The following is a 16,363-nucleotide window of genomic DNA, read 5'->3' as shown; positions in this document are numbered from 1 at the left end:
CCACTACCCTCCAAAAATAAGGAAATGAACTTGCCCAATAATCCCCGGACTACTCACTTGGCGCCTAACATCCTACCATGTGGGCGGTTACTCTGGTGCAATCCAGGAACCAGCGGGCAGCGCCATGTGACCGACGCATGGAGGCAACGAGGGGAAAACTACTGAGGCCTCACCCTGAGGTCACCCAGTCCCAGCCAGGGTAATCAGATCCCTTATCCCTGGGCAGACTCTAGTCAACGGTTGCTCATACTAGTCCACATCCTGGGAACCTCAGGCGATCCACATATTTAATATATTCCAGTACGAACACACCTGATTCAGCTTGTCAACAAGCCATCATCATCAAGCCCTTAACTAGTTGGATCAGGTGTGCAAGCGGTGGAATAAATCAAATGTGGGAAACTGTCAATGCACCCAAGGACATGTTTGAGAAACACTACTTTAACTAGAGAAACAGCCTTCCCTCAGTGCTGGTGTTATTAATGATCTTGTTTCTCCGCACCCATACATGTCTGACTGGGACTTCACTGTTGTCTGTGACATAAGAAATGCACCCTCTTTTGCATGTGTACTTGTGTAGTCAAACTTTTGTTCAGGTCAAGGCTTTGAGATTGGTCACATCCTTCAGTGTTGTCTGACTAGACTAAATTGTAATCAATAAAGCAGGCTAGTTTTATTGAAAGCTAGTTTGGCATTAACTAGGCTTTGGCTACTGTATGTTTTGGCATTAGCTAGGCTACGTGTTGTTTAAGTGTTTTGGCCCATCTATTTCCCCTTAAGATGATTTGTGAACAGTCCTGTGGATTGGCAGCTGGTTGGTGGCTGCTGGGCAATGGCTGAGAGGCACTCCAGAGTGTGTGTGTGCAAACACAAGGCATGTCTTACTTCCTATACAACACTTCTGAATCACATACTGTGGTTTTATGGTGCTTAACCAAATACATTTAAATTGTTTGAGTATTCGTTTAGACTATTTTGTTGAAACAAATCGGTTCTGTAACCCCATAACTTATAATTGCCAAATGTCCAATTTCAGTATGAAACGTGGTCAAAGACTTCTCTCAAGCCACGTTGGAGGGCTTATTGAAATCAATGTAAGATGGATCACACAGAGGGCAAATAATTTATCTTCAAACCAGAACCGGTTTCACTTTCACTGTCCGGCAGGAATCTCCACTGCTGTAACCTTCTGAGGTCCCCCAGGACAAGCTGGAGAAGGGGAGTAGAAGAAGGTCTAGAAGAGTAAATTACTGTAAGAAAAGCCCTGTGGAAGAACTTCGAGCTGTTCTGGGGCTTGTGGGAAGAGGGTGTTGGTTGTGTCATTTGATACCTCACTTGTTAAAAATTGCAACCCACTTGCAGATGGCTGAAGGCTGCAGCACTCAAGGAATCTTTCAAAAAACGTCTCTGCTTAACTACAACCTTTTGTATGGTCTACGTCAGAGGGCCTATCGTCGAAATGTGGCTGCTGGTTTTGTTTTCGTGGAAATGTCAGCAAATTTAGTTTAGTCTAAATAAATAATTCAAGATGGAATGAACACTGAAAGACACTGCAAGCCTTGAAGACTAAAAATATCTGTATTATTTATTCTTTACAAATGTTAAGAGCCTTGCCAAAGAGAGAGAGCCCTCACCTTATCTAACCTCACAAAGAGCTTAGGCTACATAGCTTCTCAAAGGTTAGCCTTTGAAACAAAGAGCCAACAACCAAAAGCCTTTTTTGCCTTGTCGTTGTCTCACCTAAAATCATTCTCTCTCAAAACGAGTTGGCTATCAGTTCTCCGCTTCTCACATGGCAGAGTGCGTCGTGCTCTCTCTCGGTCTGCTTCCCCAGTCTATTTTTACGGCTTTATCATCCTCTGTGAGCCTTGTATAAGTCTCCTCAGAGAGGCACGACCGACGTGTTGAAATGCGAACTACCCCACGGCTAACAAAGCAGTGTGGTTACAGTACTGTAAGGACGGACCCGTTGCCTCATAGAACGATGAGAGGGCAAAGCCTTTGTTGTTCCGCCCATTAAAATGCTTTTGGCTGAACTGGCCTTGGCATAGTTAGCGAGAATATACGGCCTATATTGAGCAGATATAGGCTAGTCTGTAAGCACGCTCCCATTTCCCTCACCTCCTCAAGCCTGTCTCCAGTCAACTATGAGCTGTTGGTTTGTTGTGTCCTGGCCTGGTTGAGAGGGCCTTCCAGTTTGAAGGGAGGATAGGCTAGATGGGAGGTATTTTTAGATGCTCTAATAGATTTTGGGTTGGAACCAGTCTGAGGTGGATGGAGTGTTGAGTAAATGAGAAGTAGGAGCTAGGGAATTTTCAGGTCCTTTGTAGGATATTTTAGGTACTTTTCTGTGATGAGATCTGATGACTTTTAGGTGCTTTCCTTTTGAGGGCAGTGGTGTGTCAGCGGTAGATTCTGTAATTCATACAGTCAATAGTCCTGTCTCTCTGACTGTCAGTTCAATTGGCTTAGTTCTGGCACTGTGTGAGGCAAGTGAAGTGTACTTTGGATTTTTCCCCTCTCAAAGTGACCTGATTCAGTACAAACAAGGGAAATGTGAATAAAGGTCCACGTTGTGAGGTCCGTTGATCCCTGGAGTGAGTGTGCGTTTATTTGTAGGCATTTGTGTGTTCCAGCCCCACAGAGTAACTGGCTGTAGGCCGTAGTCTCCCTAGCTGTCAGTGCCCATTTAAGAGTAGATGTCTCTCTGTCTCTGTCTCTCTGTGTCTGTCTGTTTGCTCCTTCAGTGAATGACTGTCGCTGTCAGTGCTGAGAGGCACAGGCTCTGGACCGGTATCTCCACTTCCTGGGCTTCTTCGACCTCCTGCAAGGATGTGCTTAGAGACGGAGAGATCCCAGTGATGAAAGAAGGAAAAAGTCTTTTTAGAGGGTAGTCGGTGTCAGAATTGAAGAGCGAGTCAGTGTCAGAATTTAAAAGGGATGAATTAGGACTGCCAATAGTGTATTTGAGTATTTTCTTCTCATTTCTTTGCTCCATTCAATAGCAGGACAACATACAGCCCTGAGTGACACCTGAAACGAGCCTTTGTGGATGACGTCGGTTGTTTACCGCGGCGGGGTAGGGTTACCGGGACGACGGGGTGAACCCGGGACCATCTAGCTAAGCGAATCCTGATACTGTCCATTAGCAGGGGGTCGATGATCGACAGCCGCCTGCGACACAACGAGGGGAGGAAGGGGTTCTGGCAGGGATTCTATAAATCACTCTGGACGAGATCCCCAAGAGAGACCTTTAAAATCCGCTCTTCCCTGACCCGTTCCTTATCCCGTCCCACCCTACTTCAACAGCCGCTAGGCTACTTAGCTGCTATGTTGACATTTACAGTGGCAAGAAAGAGTATGTGAACCCTTTAGAAATGCCTGGATTTCTGCATAAATTCGTCATAAAATTTGATCCGATTATCATCTAGGTCACAACAACAGACAAACACAGTCGGCTTAAAGTAATAACACATAAACAATTATACGTTTTCATGTCTTTATTGAACACACCGTGTAAACATTCACAGTGCAGGGTGGGAAAAGTATGTGAACCCTTGGATTTAATAACTGGTTGACCCTCCTTTGTCAGCAATGACCTCAACCAAAAGTTTTCTGTAGTTGCGGATCAGACCTCTTTACAAAACTGTTTCAGTTCAGCAATATTCTTGGGATGTCTGGTGTGAACTGCTCTCTTGAAGTCATGCCACAGCCTCTCAATCGGGTTGAGGTCAGGACTCTGACTGGGCCACTATTTTCTTCTGTTGAAGCCATTCTGTTGTTGATTTACTTCTGTGTTTTGGGTCGTTGTGCTGTTGCGTCACCCAACTTTTGTTGAGCTTCAGTAGCCGGACAGATAGCCTAACATTCTCCTGAAAAATGTCTTGATAAACTTGGGAATTCATTTTTCTGTCGATGATAGCAAGCTGTCCAGGTCCTGAGGCAGCAAAGCAGCCCCAAACCATGATGCTCCCTCCACCATACTTTACAGTTGGAATGACGTTTTGATGTCGGTGTGCTGTACCTTTTTTCTCAACACCTAGTGTTGTGTGTTCCTTCCAAACAATTCCATACAACATCTGTCCACAGAATATTTTGCCAGTAGCGCTGTGGAACATCCAGGTGCACTTTTGCAAACTTCAGACGTGCAGCAATGTTTTTTTTGGACAGCAGTGACTTCCGTGGTGTCCTCCCATGAACACCATTCTTGTTTAGTGTTTTACGTATCGTGGACTCATCAACAAGGATGTTAGCATGTTCCTCAGATTTCTGTAAGTCTTTAGCTGACACTCCAGGATTCCTCTTAACCTCATTGAGCATTCTGATCTTGCAGTCATCTTTGCAGGACGGCCACTCATAGGGAGAGTAGCAACAGTGCTGAACTTTCTCCATTTATTTCTCCTTACTGTGGACTGATGAACATCAAGGCTTTTAGACATACTTTTGTAACCCTTTCCAGCTTTATGCAAGTCAACAATTCTTAATCTTAGGTCTTCTGAGATCTCTTTTGTTCGAGGCATGGTTCACATCAGGCAATGCTTCTTGTGAATAGCAAACTCAGATTTTGTGAGTTTTTTTTATAGGGCAAAGCAGCTCTAAACAACATCGCCAAATCTCTACTCATTGATTGGACTCCAGGTTAGCTGACTCCTGACTCCAATTAGCTTTTGGAGAAGTCGTTCTCCTAGGGATTCACATACTTTTCCCAGCCTACACTGTGAATGTTTAAATTATGTATTCAATATAGACAAGAAAAATACAATAATTTGTGTGTTATTAGTTTAAGCACACTCTTTGTCTATTGTTGTCAATTTATGCAGAAATCCAGTTAATTCCAAAGGGTTCACATACTTTTTCTTGCCACTGTAGGCCAAGACCTGCACCCCCAGATCTTACATCAATTGAATCAAAGCCGTGTCCTGTATGTCCTCTGTGTGTCACCACACGTGGTGAAAACGTAGCTATTTAATCAACTTAACATCAATCATAAATCATGCCTAACTGTAATAGGCTAGATTTTGGGGAATGTAGTGGTAAGTCCATCATTTTGAGATGATAGTCAGGGGCCGAGGACAGTCTGTCAGGGACTGAAATGGTCTATTGTATTCAAGTCCTCTTGTAGCTAGCCTGTTAGACAGTGTAAAAAAACAGATAGGCTAAGCTTTAATGACTGCAAATCGCCTAATGGTCAATCCATAAAACTCTGGAAAAAAATCACAGTATACTACCAGGGGCACAAGTCGTAAAAACAAACTGCTCCTCCACACACACCTTCTAGTCTACCTCAGTCATGATAAGTTATAACAGTGCCTTCATAAAGAAATTAGTGATCATATCTGAGTGCTGCTTGCCTGCCATGGCATTAGCACCCACCCAACAACGTTTACACGGTGGGTTGTTGCATAACGACGCATGGCTCTGCCAGTCCTGACAGAAACAGCCTTTGTCTCAGCAAGCTTGCGCTGGCTCTGGTGTATGTTTGTGTGTTTCTCAACATTGTTCGGAGGGAGAGAGTTCCACTGCCGGATCCAGCTAGAGCCACAGCAGAACTAGTCTTGGGGTGAGCCAAGCCCAGTCCAAACAAGACGATGGTGGAGCTAATTGTTATCTATCTGGGCTAAATAAATAAACTCAGCAAAAAAAGAAACGTCCCTTTTTCAGGATCCTGTCTTTCAAAGATAATTCAAAAAAATCCAAGTAACTTCACAGGTCTTCATTTTAAAGGGTTTAAACACTGTTTCCCATGCTTGTTCAATGAACCATAAACAATTAATGAACATGCACCTGTGGAACGGTCTTTAAGACACTAACAGCTTACAGACGGTAGGCAATTAGTGTCCTAAGTTTCCATAACTGTCATCTTAAAGAGGCCTTTCTACTGACTCTGAAAAACACCAAAAGAAAGATGCCCAGGGTCCCTGCTCATCTGCGTGAACGTGCCTTAGGCATACTGCAAGGGGGCATGAGGACTGCAGATGTGGCCAGGGCAATAAATTGCAATGTCCATACTGTGAGACGCCTAAGACAGCGCTACAGGTAGACAGGATGTACAGCTGATCGTCCTCGCAGTGACAGACCAAGTGTAACAACACCTGACAAGGATCGGTACATCCGAACATCACAGCTGCGGGACAGGTACAGGATGGAAACAACAACTGCCCGAGTTACGCCAGGAACACACAATCCCTCCATCAGTGCACAGACTCTCTGCAATACACTGAGAGAGGCTGGACTGAGGGCTTGTAGGGCTGTTGTAAGGCAGGTCCTCACCAGACATCACTGGCACCAGCGTGACAATGAGGAGGAGATGCACTGCAGTACTTAATGTAGCTGGTGGTCACACCAGATACTGTTACTTTTGATTTTGACACCCCCCTTTGTTCAGGGACACATTATTCCATTTCTGTTAGTCTAACGTCTGTGGAACTTGTTCAGTTTATGTCTCAGTTGTTGAGTCTTATGTTCATACAAATATTTACAGATGTTACGTTTTCTGAAAATAAACGCAGTTGACAGTGAGAGGACCTTTTTTTTGCTGAGTTTAGATTGTTACTCCAATGTCTCCGAGTAGCCCTAGACTAGCCATCATAGTTGCCTTTGGGTCAATATATAATATCCACAGAAGTAGAATCGCTAGAAGGGTTTCCAGTCAAATTGCCATGGACAGCGATTCTGTCCGATCTAGTGACTCTGTCTATCGCTATATCACTGCAGAAAATAAGGCAGTTAGGTTTTTTGTTTGTTTCTGTATCAAGTCAGTAAGAGTGACTTGTCCTCGGACTGTGGCATAGATTAGAGGTTAAGCTAGTATCTATAAAACTGAAATGAAATATGCCCTGTTACAGAAATACAATGTGTTCTCTGTCCAAAGAATTTGGTATTTGGTATTTTATTAGGATCCCCATTAGCTGTTGCAAAAGCAGCAGCTACTCTTCCTGTGGTCCACACAAACATGACATGGTACAGAACATTAATAGACAAGAACAGCTCAAGGACAGACCTACATAATTTTTTTTAAATGTCACACACAATCTACATATCAATACATATACACACTATCTAGGTCAAATAGGGGAGAGGCATTGTGCCAAGAGGTGTTCCTTTTACCAGTTTTTTTGGGGGGGCCATTCATTTTGCCAAGACCAAGAACTAGGCTACGACAGCAGTGAGGGGGGGTTGGAGGAGATGGATGATCTTGACCTGTCAGCCAGGCTGCCCATTGGAAGTACTGCTGTAGTAGGCCTGCTCACAGATCTCAGACCTGTCAGCCTGCCTCCTTAGGCATCCTTCATTAGTAGTACAATAGTAATGCCTTTCTCAGCTGTAGATCAAGAGGCTGTTTAGATAAACCGGAATAGGGAGTCGTCGAATGAGGCCATATTGAGGTAAAATGTGCCTGTAAGTGTAGATCTAAGATCAGCTTACCAGTTATACTAGCCTAACCTTCACCATCTGAGGGTTATATGTAAAAAAATAAAATAAAAAAGACCACTTGAAGGCAGATTTGTGGAAAGCTGTCAGAGGAGACTAAAGTGTGTTATTTTATTTTTTTTCAGAGTGAGAGGATGGCAGGTTAGGTGAAACGCTGCACTTAGCCTACTGCAGGATACCACACAGACAGCTGGTGGGACCTTAGAGCCGTCGGGGTTGGGAAGGGTTAATCCCCCCCCCCCATGCACTACATACATACATGCGGACACCCCTTCACATGTTGTGGATTCAGCTATTTCAGCCACACCCGTTGCTGACAGGTGTACAGCACTAGTCAAAAGATTGGACACATTTACTCATTCAAGGGTTTTTCTTTATTTTTGACTATATAACACATATGGAATCATGTAGTAACCAAAAAGGTGTTCAACAAATCCAAATATTTTATATTTGAGATTCTTCAAAGTAGTCACCCTTTGCCTTGATGACAGCTTTGCATTCTCTCAACCAGCTTCATGAGGTAGTCACCTGGAATGCATTTCAATTAACAGCTGTGCCTTATTAAAAGTTAACTTGTGGAATGTCTTTCCTTCTGAATGCGTTTGACACAATCAGTTGTGTTGTGACAAGGTAGGGGTGGTATACAGACGATAGCTCTATTTGGTAAAAGATCAAGTTCATATTATGGAAAGAACAGCTCAAATAAGCAAAGAGAAATGACAATCCATCATTACTTTAAGACATGAAGATCATTCAATACGGATAATGTCAAGAACTTCTAAAGTTTCTTCAAGTGCAATCGCAAAAACCATCAAGCGCTATGATGAAACTGGCTCTCATGAGGACCGCCACAGGTAAGGACGACCCAGAGTTACCTCTGCTGCAGAGGATAACTTCATTAGTGTTACCAGCCTCAGAAATTGCAGCCCAAGTAAATGATTCAGAGTTCAAGTAACAGACACATCTCAACATCAACTGTTCAGAGGAGACTGCGTGAATCAGGCCTTCATGGTTGAATTGCTGCAAAGAAACCACTACTAAAGGACACCGATAAGAAGAAGAGACTTGCTTGGGCCAAGGAACATGTCCTTTGGAAATCTGTCCTTTGGTCTGATGAGTCCAAAATTTAGATTTTTTTCGGTTCCAACCGCCATGTCTTTGTGAGACACAGAGTAGATGAACAGATGATCTCCGCATGCGTGGTTCCCACTGTGAGGCATAGAGAAGATGGTGTGGGGGTGCTTTGCTGGTGACCATGTCTGTGATTTATTTAGAATTCAAGGTACACTTAACCAGCATGGTTACCACAGCATTCTGCAGCATTACGCCATCTGGTCTGGGCTTTGTGGGACTATCATTTGTTTTTCAACAGGACAATGACCCAACACACCTCCAGGCTGTGTAAGGGCTATTTGACCAAGAAGAAAAGGGATGGAGTGCTGCATCAGATGACCTGGCCTCCACAATCACCTGACCTCAACCAAATTGAGATGGTTTGGGATGAGTTGGACCACAGAGTGACGGAAAAGCAGCCAACAAGTGCTCAGCATATGTGGGAACTCCTTCAAGACTGTTGAAAAAGCATTCCAGGTGAAGCTGGTTGAGAGAATGTCAAGAGTGTGCAAAGCTGTCACCAAGGCAAAGGGTGGCTACTTTGAAGAATCTCAAATAGAATATATATTTTGATTTGTTTAACACTTTTTTGGTTACTATGTGTTATTTCATAGTTTTGATTTCTGCACTATTATTCTACAAGGTAGAAACAAATAGTAAAAATAAAGAAAAACCCTTGAATGAGTAGGTGTGTAGGGGCGGGACACGATGCAAATAGTCCAGCTAGCCATTTGATTACCTGGTCAGGAGTCTTATGGCTTGGGGGTAAATGCTGTTGAGAAGCCTTTTGGTCCTAGACTTGGCACTCCGTTACCGCTTGCCATGCGATAGCAGAGAGAACAGTCTGACTGGGGTCTTTGACAATTTTTAGGGCCTTCCTCGGACACCGCCTGGTATAGAGGTCCTGGATGGCAGGCAGCTTAGCCCCAGTGATGTACTGGGCCGTACGCACTACCCTCTGTAGAGCTTCGCGGTCGGAGGCCGAGCAGTTGCCGTACCAAGCAGTGATGTGACCAGTCAGGATGCTCTCGATGTTGCAGCTGTAGAACCTTTTGAGGATCTGAGGACCCATGACAAATCTTTTTAGTTTCCTGAGGGGAATAGGCTTTGTCATGCCCTCGTCACGACTGTCTTGGTGTGTTTGGACCATTCTAGTTTGTTGGTGATGTGGACCTCAAGGAACTTGAAGCTCTCAACCTGCTCCACTACAGCCCTGTCAATGAGAATGGGGGCGTGCTCGGTCTTCCTTTTCCTGTAGTCCACAATCATCTTCTTTGTCTTGATTATGTTGAGGGATAGGTTGTTATTCTGGCACCACCCGGCCAGGTCTCTGACCTCCCTATACGCTGTCTCGTCATTGTCGGTGATCAGGCCTACCACTGTTGTGTCGTATGCAAACTTAATGATGGTGTTGGAGTCGTGCCTGGCCACACAGTCGTGGGTGAACAGGGAGTACAGGAAGGGACTGAGAACACACCCCTGAGGGGCTCCAGTGTTGAGGATCAGCGTGGCAGATGTGTTGCTACCTACCCTCACCACCCTTCAGGAAGTCCAGGATCCAGTTGCAGAGGGAGGTGTTTGGTCCCAGGATCCTTAGCTTAGTGATGAGCTTTGAGGGCACTATGGTGTTGAACGCTGAGCTGTAGTCAATGAATATCATTCTCACATAGGTGCTCCTTTTGTCCAGGTGGGAAAGGGCAGTGTGGAGTGCAATAGAGATTGCATCATCTGTGGATTTGTTTGGGCGGTAGGCAAATTGGAGTGGGTCTAGGGTTTCTGGGATTATGGTGATGATGTGAGCCATGACTAGCCTTTCAAAGCACTTCATTGCTACGGATCTTTAGTCATTTAAGCAGGTTACCTTAGTGTTCTTGGGCACAGGGACTATGGTGGTCTGCTTGAAACATGTTGGTTTTACAGACTCAATCAGGGACATGTTGAAAATGTCAGTGAAGACACCTGCCAGTTGGTCAGCACATGCCCGGCGCACACGTCCTGGTAATCCGTCTGGCCCCGCGGCCTTGTGAATGTTGTCCTGTTTAAAGGTCTTCCTCACGTCGGCTACAGAGAGCGTGATCACACAGTCGTCCGGAACAGCTGATGCTCTCATGCATGCCTCGGTGTTGCTTGCCTCGAAGCGAGCATAGGAGTGATTTAGCTCGTCTAGTAGGCTCATGTCACTGGGCAGCTCGCGGCTGTGCATCCCATTGTAGTCTGTAATAGTTTGCAGGCCCTGCCACATAAGGTGAGCGTCGGAGCCGATTCAATCTTAGTCCTGTATTGGCGCTTTGCCTGTTTGATGGTTCGTCGGAGGGCATAGCAGGTTTCTTATAAGCTTCCGGGTTAGAGTCCCGCACCTTGAAAGCAGTGGGTCTACCCTTTAGCTCAGTGCGAATGTTACCTGTAATGCATGGCTTCTGGTAGGATATGTACGTACAGTCACTTTGGTAAGGGCCTTCCCTGTGGCTCAGTTGGTAGAGCATGGTGTTTGCAACGCCAGCATGGTGTGTGCAACGCCATGGTTGTGGGTTCAATTCCCACGGGGGGCCAGTACCAAAAAAAATGCATGAAATGAAATGTATGCATTCACTACTGTAAGTCGCTCTGGATAAGAGTGTCTGCTAAATGACTAAAATGTAAATGTAAAATGTCACTGTGGGGACGACATCCTCGATGCACTTATTGATAAAGCCAGTGACTAATGTGGTGTACTCAATGCCATCGGAAGAATCCCGGAACATATTCCAGTCTGTGCTAGCAAAACAGTCCTGTAGTTTAGCATCTGCTTCATCTGACCACTTTTTTATAGACCGAGTCACTGGTGCTTCCTGCTTTAATTTTTGCTTGTAAGCAGGAATCAGAAGGATAGAATTGTGGTCAGATTTGCCAAATGGAGGGCGAGGGAGAGCTTTGTATGCGTCTCTGTGTGTGGAGTACAAGTGATCTAGAATGGTTTTCCCTCTGGTTGCGCATTTAACATGCTGATAGACATTTTGGTAAAACTGATTTAAGTTTCCCTGCATTAAAGTCCCCGGCCGCTAGGAGAGTCGCCTCTGGGTGAGCAGTTTGCTGTTTGCTTATTTCCTTATACAGCTGACTGAGTGTGGTCTTAGTGCAGGAATCCGTCTGTGGTGGTAAATAAACAGTCACGACAAATATAGATGAAAACTCTCTTGGCAAATAGTGTGGTCTACAGCTTATCATTAAATACTTTACTTCAGGTGAGCAAAATCCAGAGACTTCCTTAGATTTTGTGCACCAGCTGTTTACAAATATGCGCAATCTGCCCCCCCCCCCCCCCCTTACTTGAGTGTGCTGTTCTATCTAGCCAGTGCAGTGTAGATTCCGCAAGCTGAATATCCATGTTGGCAAGTAATACTGACGGTAAAGGCAGATTTCCCACTCGCCGTCGGCGTATCCTTACAAGGCACCCCGCTCTGTGTCCTCTGTACCTGAGTCTTTTTCTCCTGCCAATGACGGGGATTTTGGCCTTGTCGGGTGTCTGAAGTACATCCTGTGCGTCCTGCTTGTTGAAGTAAAAATCTTTGTCTAATCCGAGGTGAGTGATCGCTGTCCTGATATCCAGAAGCTCTTTTGCCGTAAGATACGGTGGCAGAAACATTATGTACAAAATAAGTTACAAATGACGCGAGGAAAAACACACATAATTGGTTAGGCGCCCGTAAAACTGCTGCCATTTCTTCCGGCGCCATTTTATCATCGTCTTCTCTTCCCAAACAGTTGAAACTCAGCTCAAACATTGAAAAACAACCTAGCTTGTGAACAAAACAAGGTAAATAGCCAAGAAAAACAAGGACAGAGTCTCACTTCAGTAGACTTTAGTTTCAAGTAAATTAGACCTGGTAGATTATATATATATTTTTGATCTACCTGCCACGGTGGCTGCTGGACCAAAAAGCTAATTTTAGTCCCTGGTCTGTACATATGGGTTTCATGTTACCCCAGAGTTTGTGTGGGTGTTTGCTTCTGGAATGTGTATGTCAAAGGGCCATGTGGAACCAGTGTGTTTGGGAGCCCAGCTAAGTGGCGATAACCGGGCTTTCCAGTCGTTGCCTCGTTTTGATAGAAAGATTGTGAGGTTGGCGTGGAGCCACTGCATACTGGCAGAGCAGGGGGGCAGATTTGAGCCCAACCGAGAGGGCAGCAGTGTTTATGACCGCATACCAGCCTAGGGGCTAAAGCTAGGGAGACTGAGGGTGTTTAAATTGTGATGGTGTTATTACTACCATTCGTGGTCGCAGTGTGTGTGACGAGGGGAAAAGGAAAATGAACAAAGGCTGAGCCTCTTCCCAGCTCTGCCGTTCTCAGAGTTATAGATTGGGTTCCGCTCAACACTATGAAGGCACCACGCGGGTGAGTGTGTGTGTGTGGGTTAATGAGTGTGTGTCCTCTGGAAGTGAACAGTGTGCGGAAGACAGGGTTTATGGTTTATTATGTCTGTTGGCGTGGCTGTATAGGGAGGAGTAACTGTAAACTGTGTGTGTGGAGTTGGGCTGTATCCAGTTTCTTACCTTCTTACTGTGCCTGTGCCATCCCAGGATATACATTATTACCGGTAGTGCACACAAGGGGTGCTGTTTTTTTTTTTTTTTCAAATGTAAAAAAAAAACCAAAAATGTTATTTACCAGAATGCTAACATGTACTAAGGAATCCCCATAGGGGATGCTAGGTAAACGCTAACTAGCGCATGCAAACCTTTTCTACTAAGACATCTCATAAAGTAATGCAAGTATCTCAAAACACAGTTTGCAGCACACACAAAACAAATATTAGACCGCAGGGATCTTCATCCAGGAGGGGATTGTCTCTGCTGCTGTCACCAAGAAGCTTGATCTTGCAAGCTAACGTTAGCCATTTATCAAAACCCAGCTGGAGTGAGTTGATTTGGCACATCTTAGATAGTTAACTTAATAGTTATAAAATATATCAGGTTGTAATTTCCTACAAGTTAAGTTGCGCTGCAGGAGTGACTCACCTCAAGAAGCTCCCGTTTTGCTTGTTGTGCATCTTTGTAAACAAACACACTTGCCTGGCTTAAACAGCTGTTTTGGGGAACTAGTACCGGTAAGCTTCATAATGAAAAATGATCTAACAGGCGAACTGATGAACGCGATCTGCTTTGTCTATTTCCTAGTGCACAGGTTGACTGCAGGTATTTATTTAAAATGTACAAATATTCAGATTTATATATTTTTTAAATGTATTGACAGTATTGGAAAATCCATACAGAGGATTTGGGGGGGCTTTTGAAGCGTAACCACAGAATGCAGCACGTGACTGAAGAGACAACCAATTTGCTAGTTACAACATCTGCTCTGGAAAGACAGCAGAGAGTAGAAAGGCAGTTTGCCATTTACAGCAGCGCGTCCCCTGAACGATAACGAAGAGGTAGGTCTCCTGACCACAGAGACGGGGGTGAGAAGGTGATGAAGCGTACTTCATGAGCTGTAACCGAAAAACAACTGGCATTTGGAAAGTTTGAGGTGAGGGATAAAGTGCGGTGGAACAAGTTAGCCAGAGAAACCTATAGAGGTGAAAGAAACACCACACACTTTCCCTCTTTCTCACTTTTTCAATCCAGTGGATAAAAATGGGTATGCCAGGTGTACTCTGCCTGAAAGAGATCAATTATGCCAACAAAGGGTCTCATGCTCTGCTGCTGGCACATTGTAAATCAGATGTCCACAGGCAGAACGTGTACAATGTAATAACCTGCAGAGTAGCCCAAAGATATTGCTTTTGTTGTGTTGAACTCGACAGTAACACTTTTGTGTGAGTGAGGAGGGATTATTACATTTTTTACTCAGTGAACATTATTTTTGCACACATGTAGCCTTGTGCGCTTGATCGATGTCTACTATAGTGGCCACTATAATAGAGCAAAAATAGAATGCCTGTTTGTTTCATTCTATTTCTACTTTAAGATGTTTTTTCCCAAGTGCAATATTTAGATGTGTGTGTGTGTGTGTGTGTGTGTGTGTGTGATCACAAGCGTTCTATTATAAAGGCTGCCATGGCTAACTGCAATATTAGTGTATTGTTTTTTTCCCCCCAAGACTTTAGTGTCAATTGCAGTAAAGTCTAGGCAACAAATAACATTGGATTGCTTTCTTTACATTTTTTTGCTGTGACTTAGGTTCACATTAAGCACTTTTTATTTTACACACACACAATTCTTTGTTGTTTAATTAGTTAAAACCTGCATTTCCCCCTAGCAGGGATTTTTTGCATGTTTCGGTTCAACAAAAAAAAGTGACACCTTTTTTGGGCCCTCACCAGTTTGCATCCCTACGAACTGCCAGATGGTGAAGCGTGATTCATCATTCCAGAGAACACGTTTCCACTGCTCCAATGGCGGCGAGCTTTACACCGCTCCAGCCGACGCTTGGCACTGTGCATGGTGATCTTAGGCTTGTGTGCGGCTGCTCGGCCATGTAGACACATTTCATGAAGCCCCCGACGAGCAGTTCTTGTTCTGACGTTGCTTCCAGAGGCAGTTTGGAACTCGGTAGTGAGTGTTGCAACCAAGGACAGACGACTACACTAGCTTCAAACCACTGAAAATACAATATTTTTGGTTACTGAAAATATATTTCACAGCGATTTAAATGGCACAATGATTCTCTACACCCCTCAAACTCTTATGGACCAAGTGGCACAGAGGTCGCTGTGAAATCTCTTTTGTCTGGCGCAGCGGTCTAAGGCACTGCATTGCTGTGCTAGAGGCGTCACCACAGACCCAGGTTCGATCCCGGGCTGTATCACAACCGGCCGTGATTAGGAGCCCCATAGGGCGGTGCACAATTGGCTCAGAGTCGTCCTGGTTAGGGGAGGGTTTGGCCAGGGTAGGCAGTCATTGTAAATAAAATGTGTTCTTAACTGACTTGCCTAGTATAAATCAGGCCCTGATTAGAGGGGAACAATGAAAAATTCAGTGGAACTAGCTTCGAGGTCCAGAATAGATTTATTTATTCATTATTTAAACTTTATTTGACCTGGGACACTAGGTGGGTGCAATTATTTATCAGGTAGAACAGAAAACCAGCAGGCTCCGGACCTTGTAGGATTAGAGACAAATACCCCTGCTCTACACTTTTATATTGTTACATAAACTGAAATTAGGTGAACTAATTTAAATTTTATCAACCAGGAAATGGTGTTGCACCTTTAAAATCGAGGGGTTTTGACCATTTTGGACATTTTTACAGCGTGAGCGTCTCTTCTCATCCCACTTCAACATGCAGTGCTGTTATGAAATTATCAACTTTACCCTACCCTTTATAACAATCACCATATATACTGATTGTTTAAAGCAAAACTACCAAAACTATTGCTGATGGTGATCTTGAACAATAAAATCTAATGTAAGCCCCGATCAGCAGGTATAGCCAGATGAGTTGTCTCCGGTAGCTTCATTTTATTCAGGTAAAACACCATTTTCAACAGCGCATTTGTTAACAATAACCTAGCAAATTACATTGATTGTCACTGTACTAATAAAGACTAATATTGCTCAAGCCATTTTACAAGCATTCGAATGCTGAAGGTGCCGCAGTGATGTGCAAGATCAGGAATAGGCCTACCTCAGTGACATTACGCAACTAACAAATGTATATGATCATGGTGGCTTGTTCTCGTCAATTCACCCTACCTATTGTCATTGTGGCAGGCTGGAAGCCATATCAAAGCTTTCTGCTGGCTATGAGAAATTGTCCAGTACACACTCAGCCCAATTGACCACAGGACTGTATGTGACTATCTATCACTTTATCACATCCCCTAATCCATCTCTCTCTC

At 44.3% G+C, this 16,363-nt stretch overlaps 1 protein-coding gene across 3 annotated transcripts in view; it reads left to right on the top strand.

The window, feature by feature from the left end:
• Positions 1-16,363, top strand: part of LOC115192013 (RING finger protein 24) — a 51,221-nt gene that overhangs the window by 16,198 nt on the left and 18,660 nt on the right. Inside the window, exon 1 of one of the 3 annotated variants that reach the window (XM_029750099.1) lies at positions 12,221-12,918. The exons of the other annotated variants lie outside the window; for them this stretch is intronic. Within the exon in view, the coding sequence (XP_029605959.1) occupies positions 12,902-12,918 (17 nt within the window). The 5' untranslated portion in view covers positions 12,221-12,901. Of the gene's footprint in view, positions 1-12,220; positions 12,919-16,363 lie in introns of those variants that run through there. 3 annotated transcript variants of the gene reach the window in all.

The sequence above is a fragment of the Salmo trutta genome, chromosome 4, assembly GCF_901001165.1.
Source record: "Salmo trutta chromosome 4, fSalTru1.1, whole genome shotgun sequence".
NCBI classification, from domain to species: Eukaryota; Metazoa; Chordata; class Actinopteri; order Salmoniformes; family Salmonidae; genus Salmo; species Salmo trutta.
This window is presented reverse-complemented; position numbering and strand designations above follow the sequence as displayed.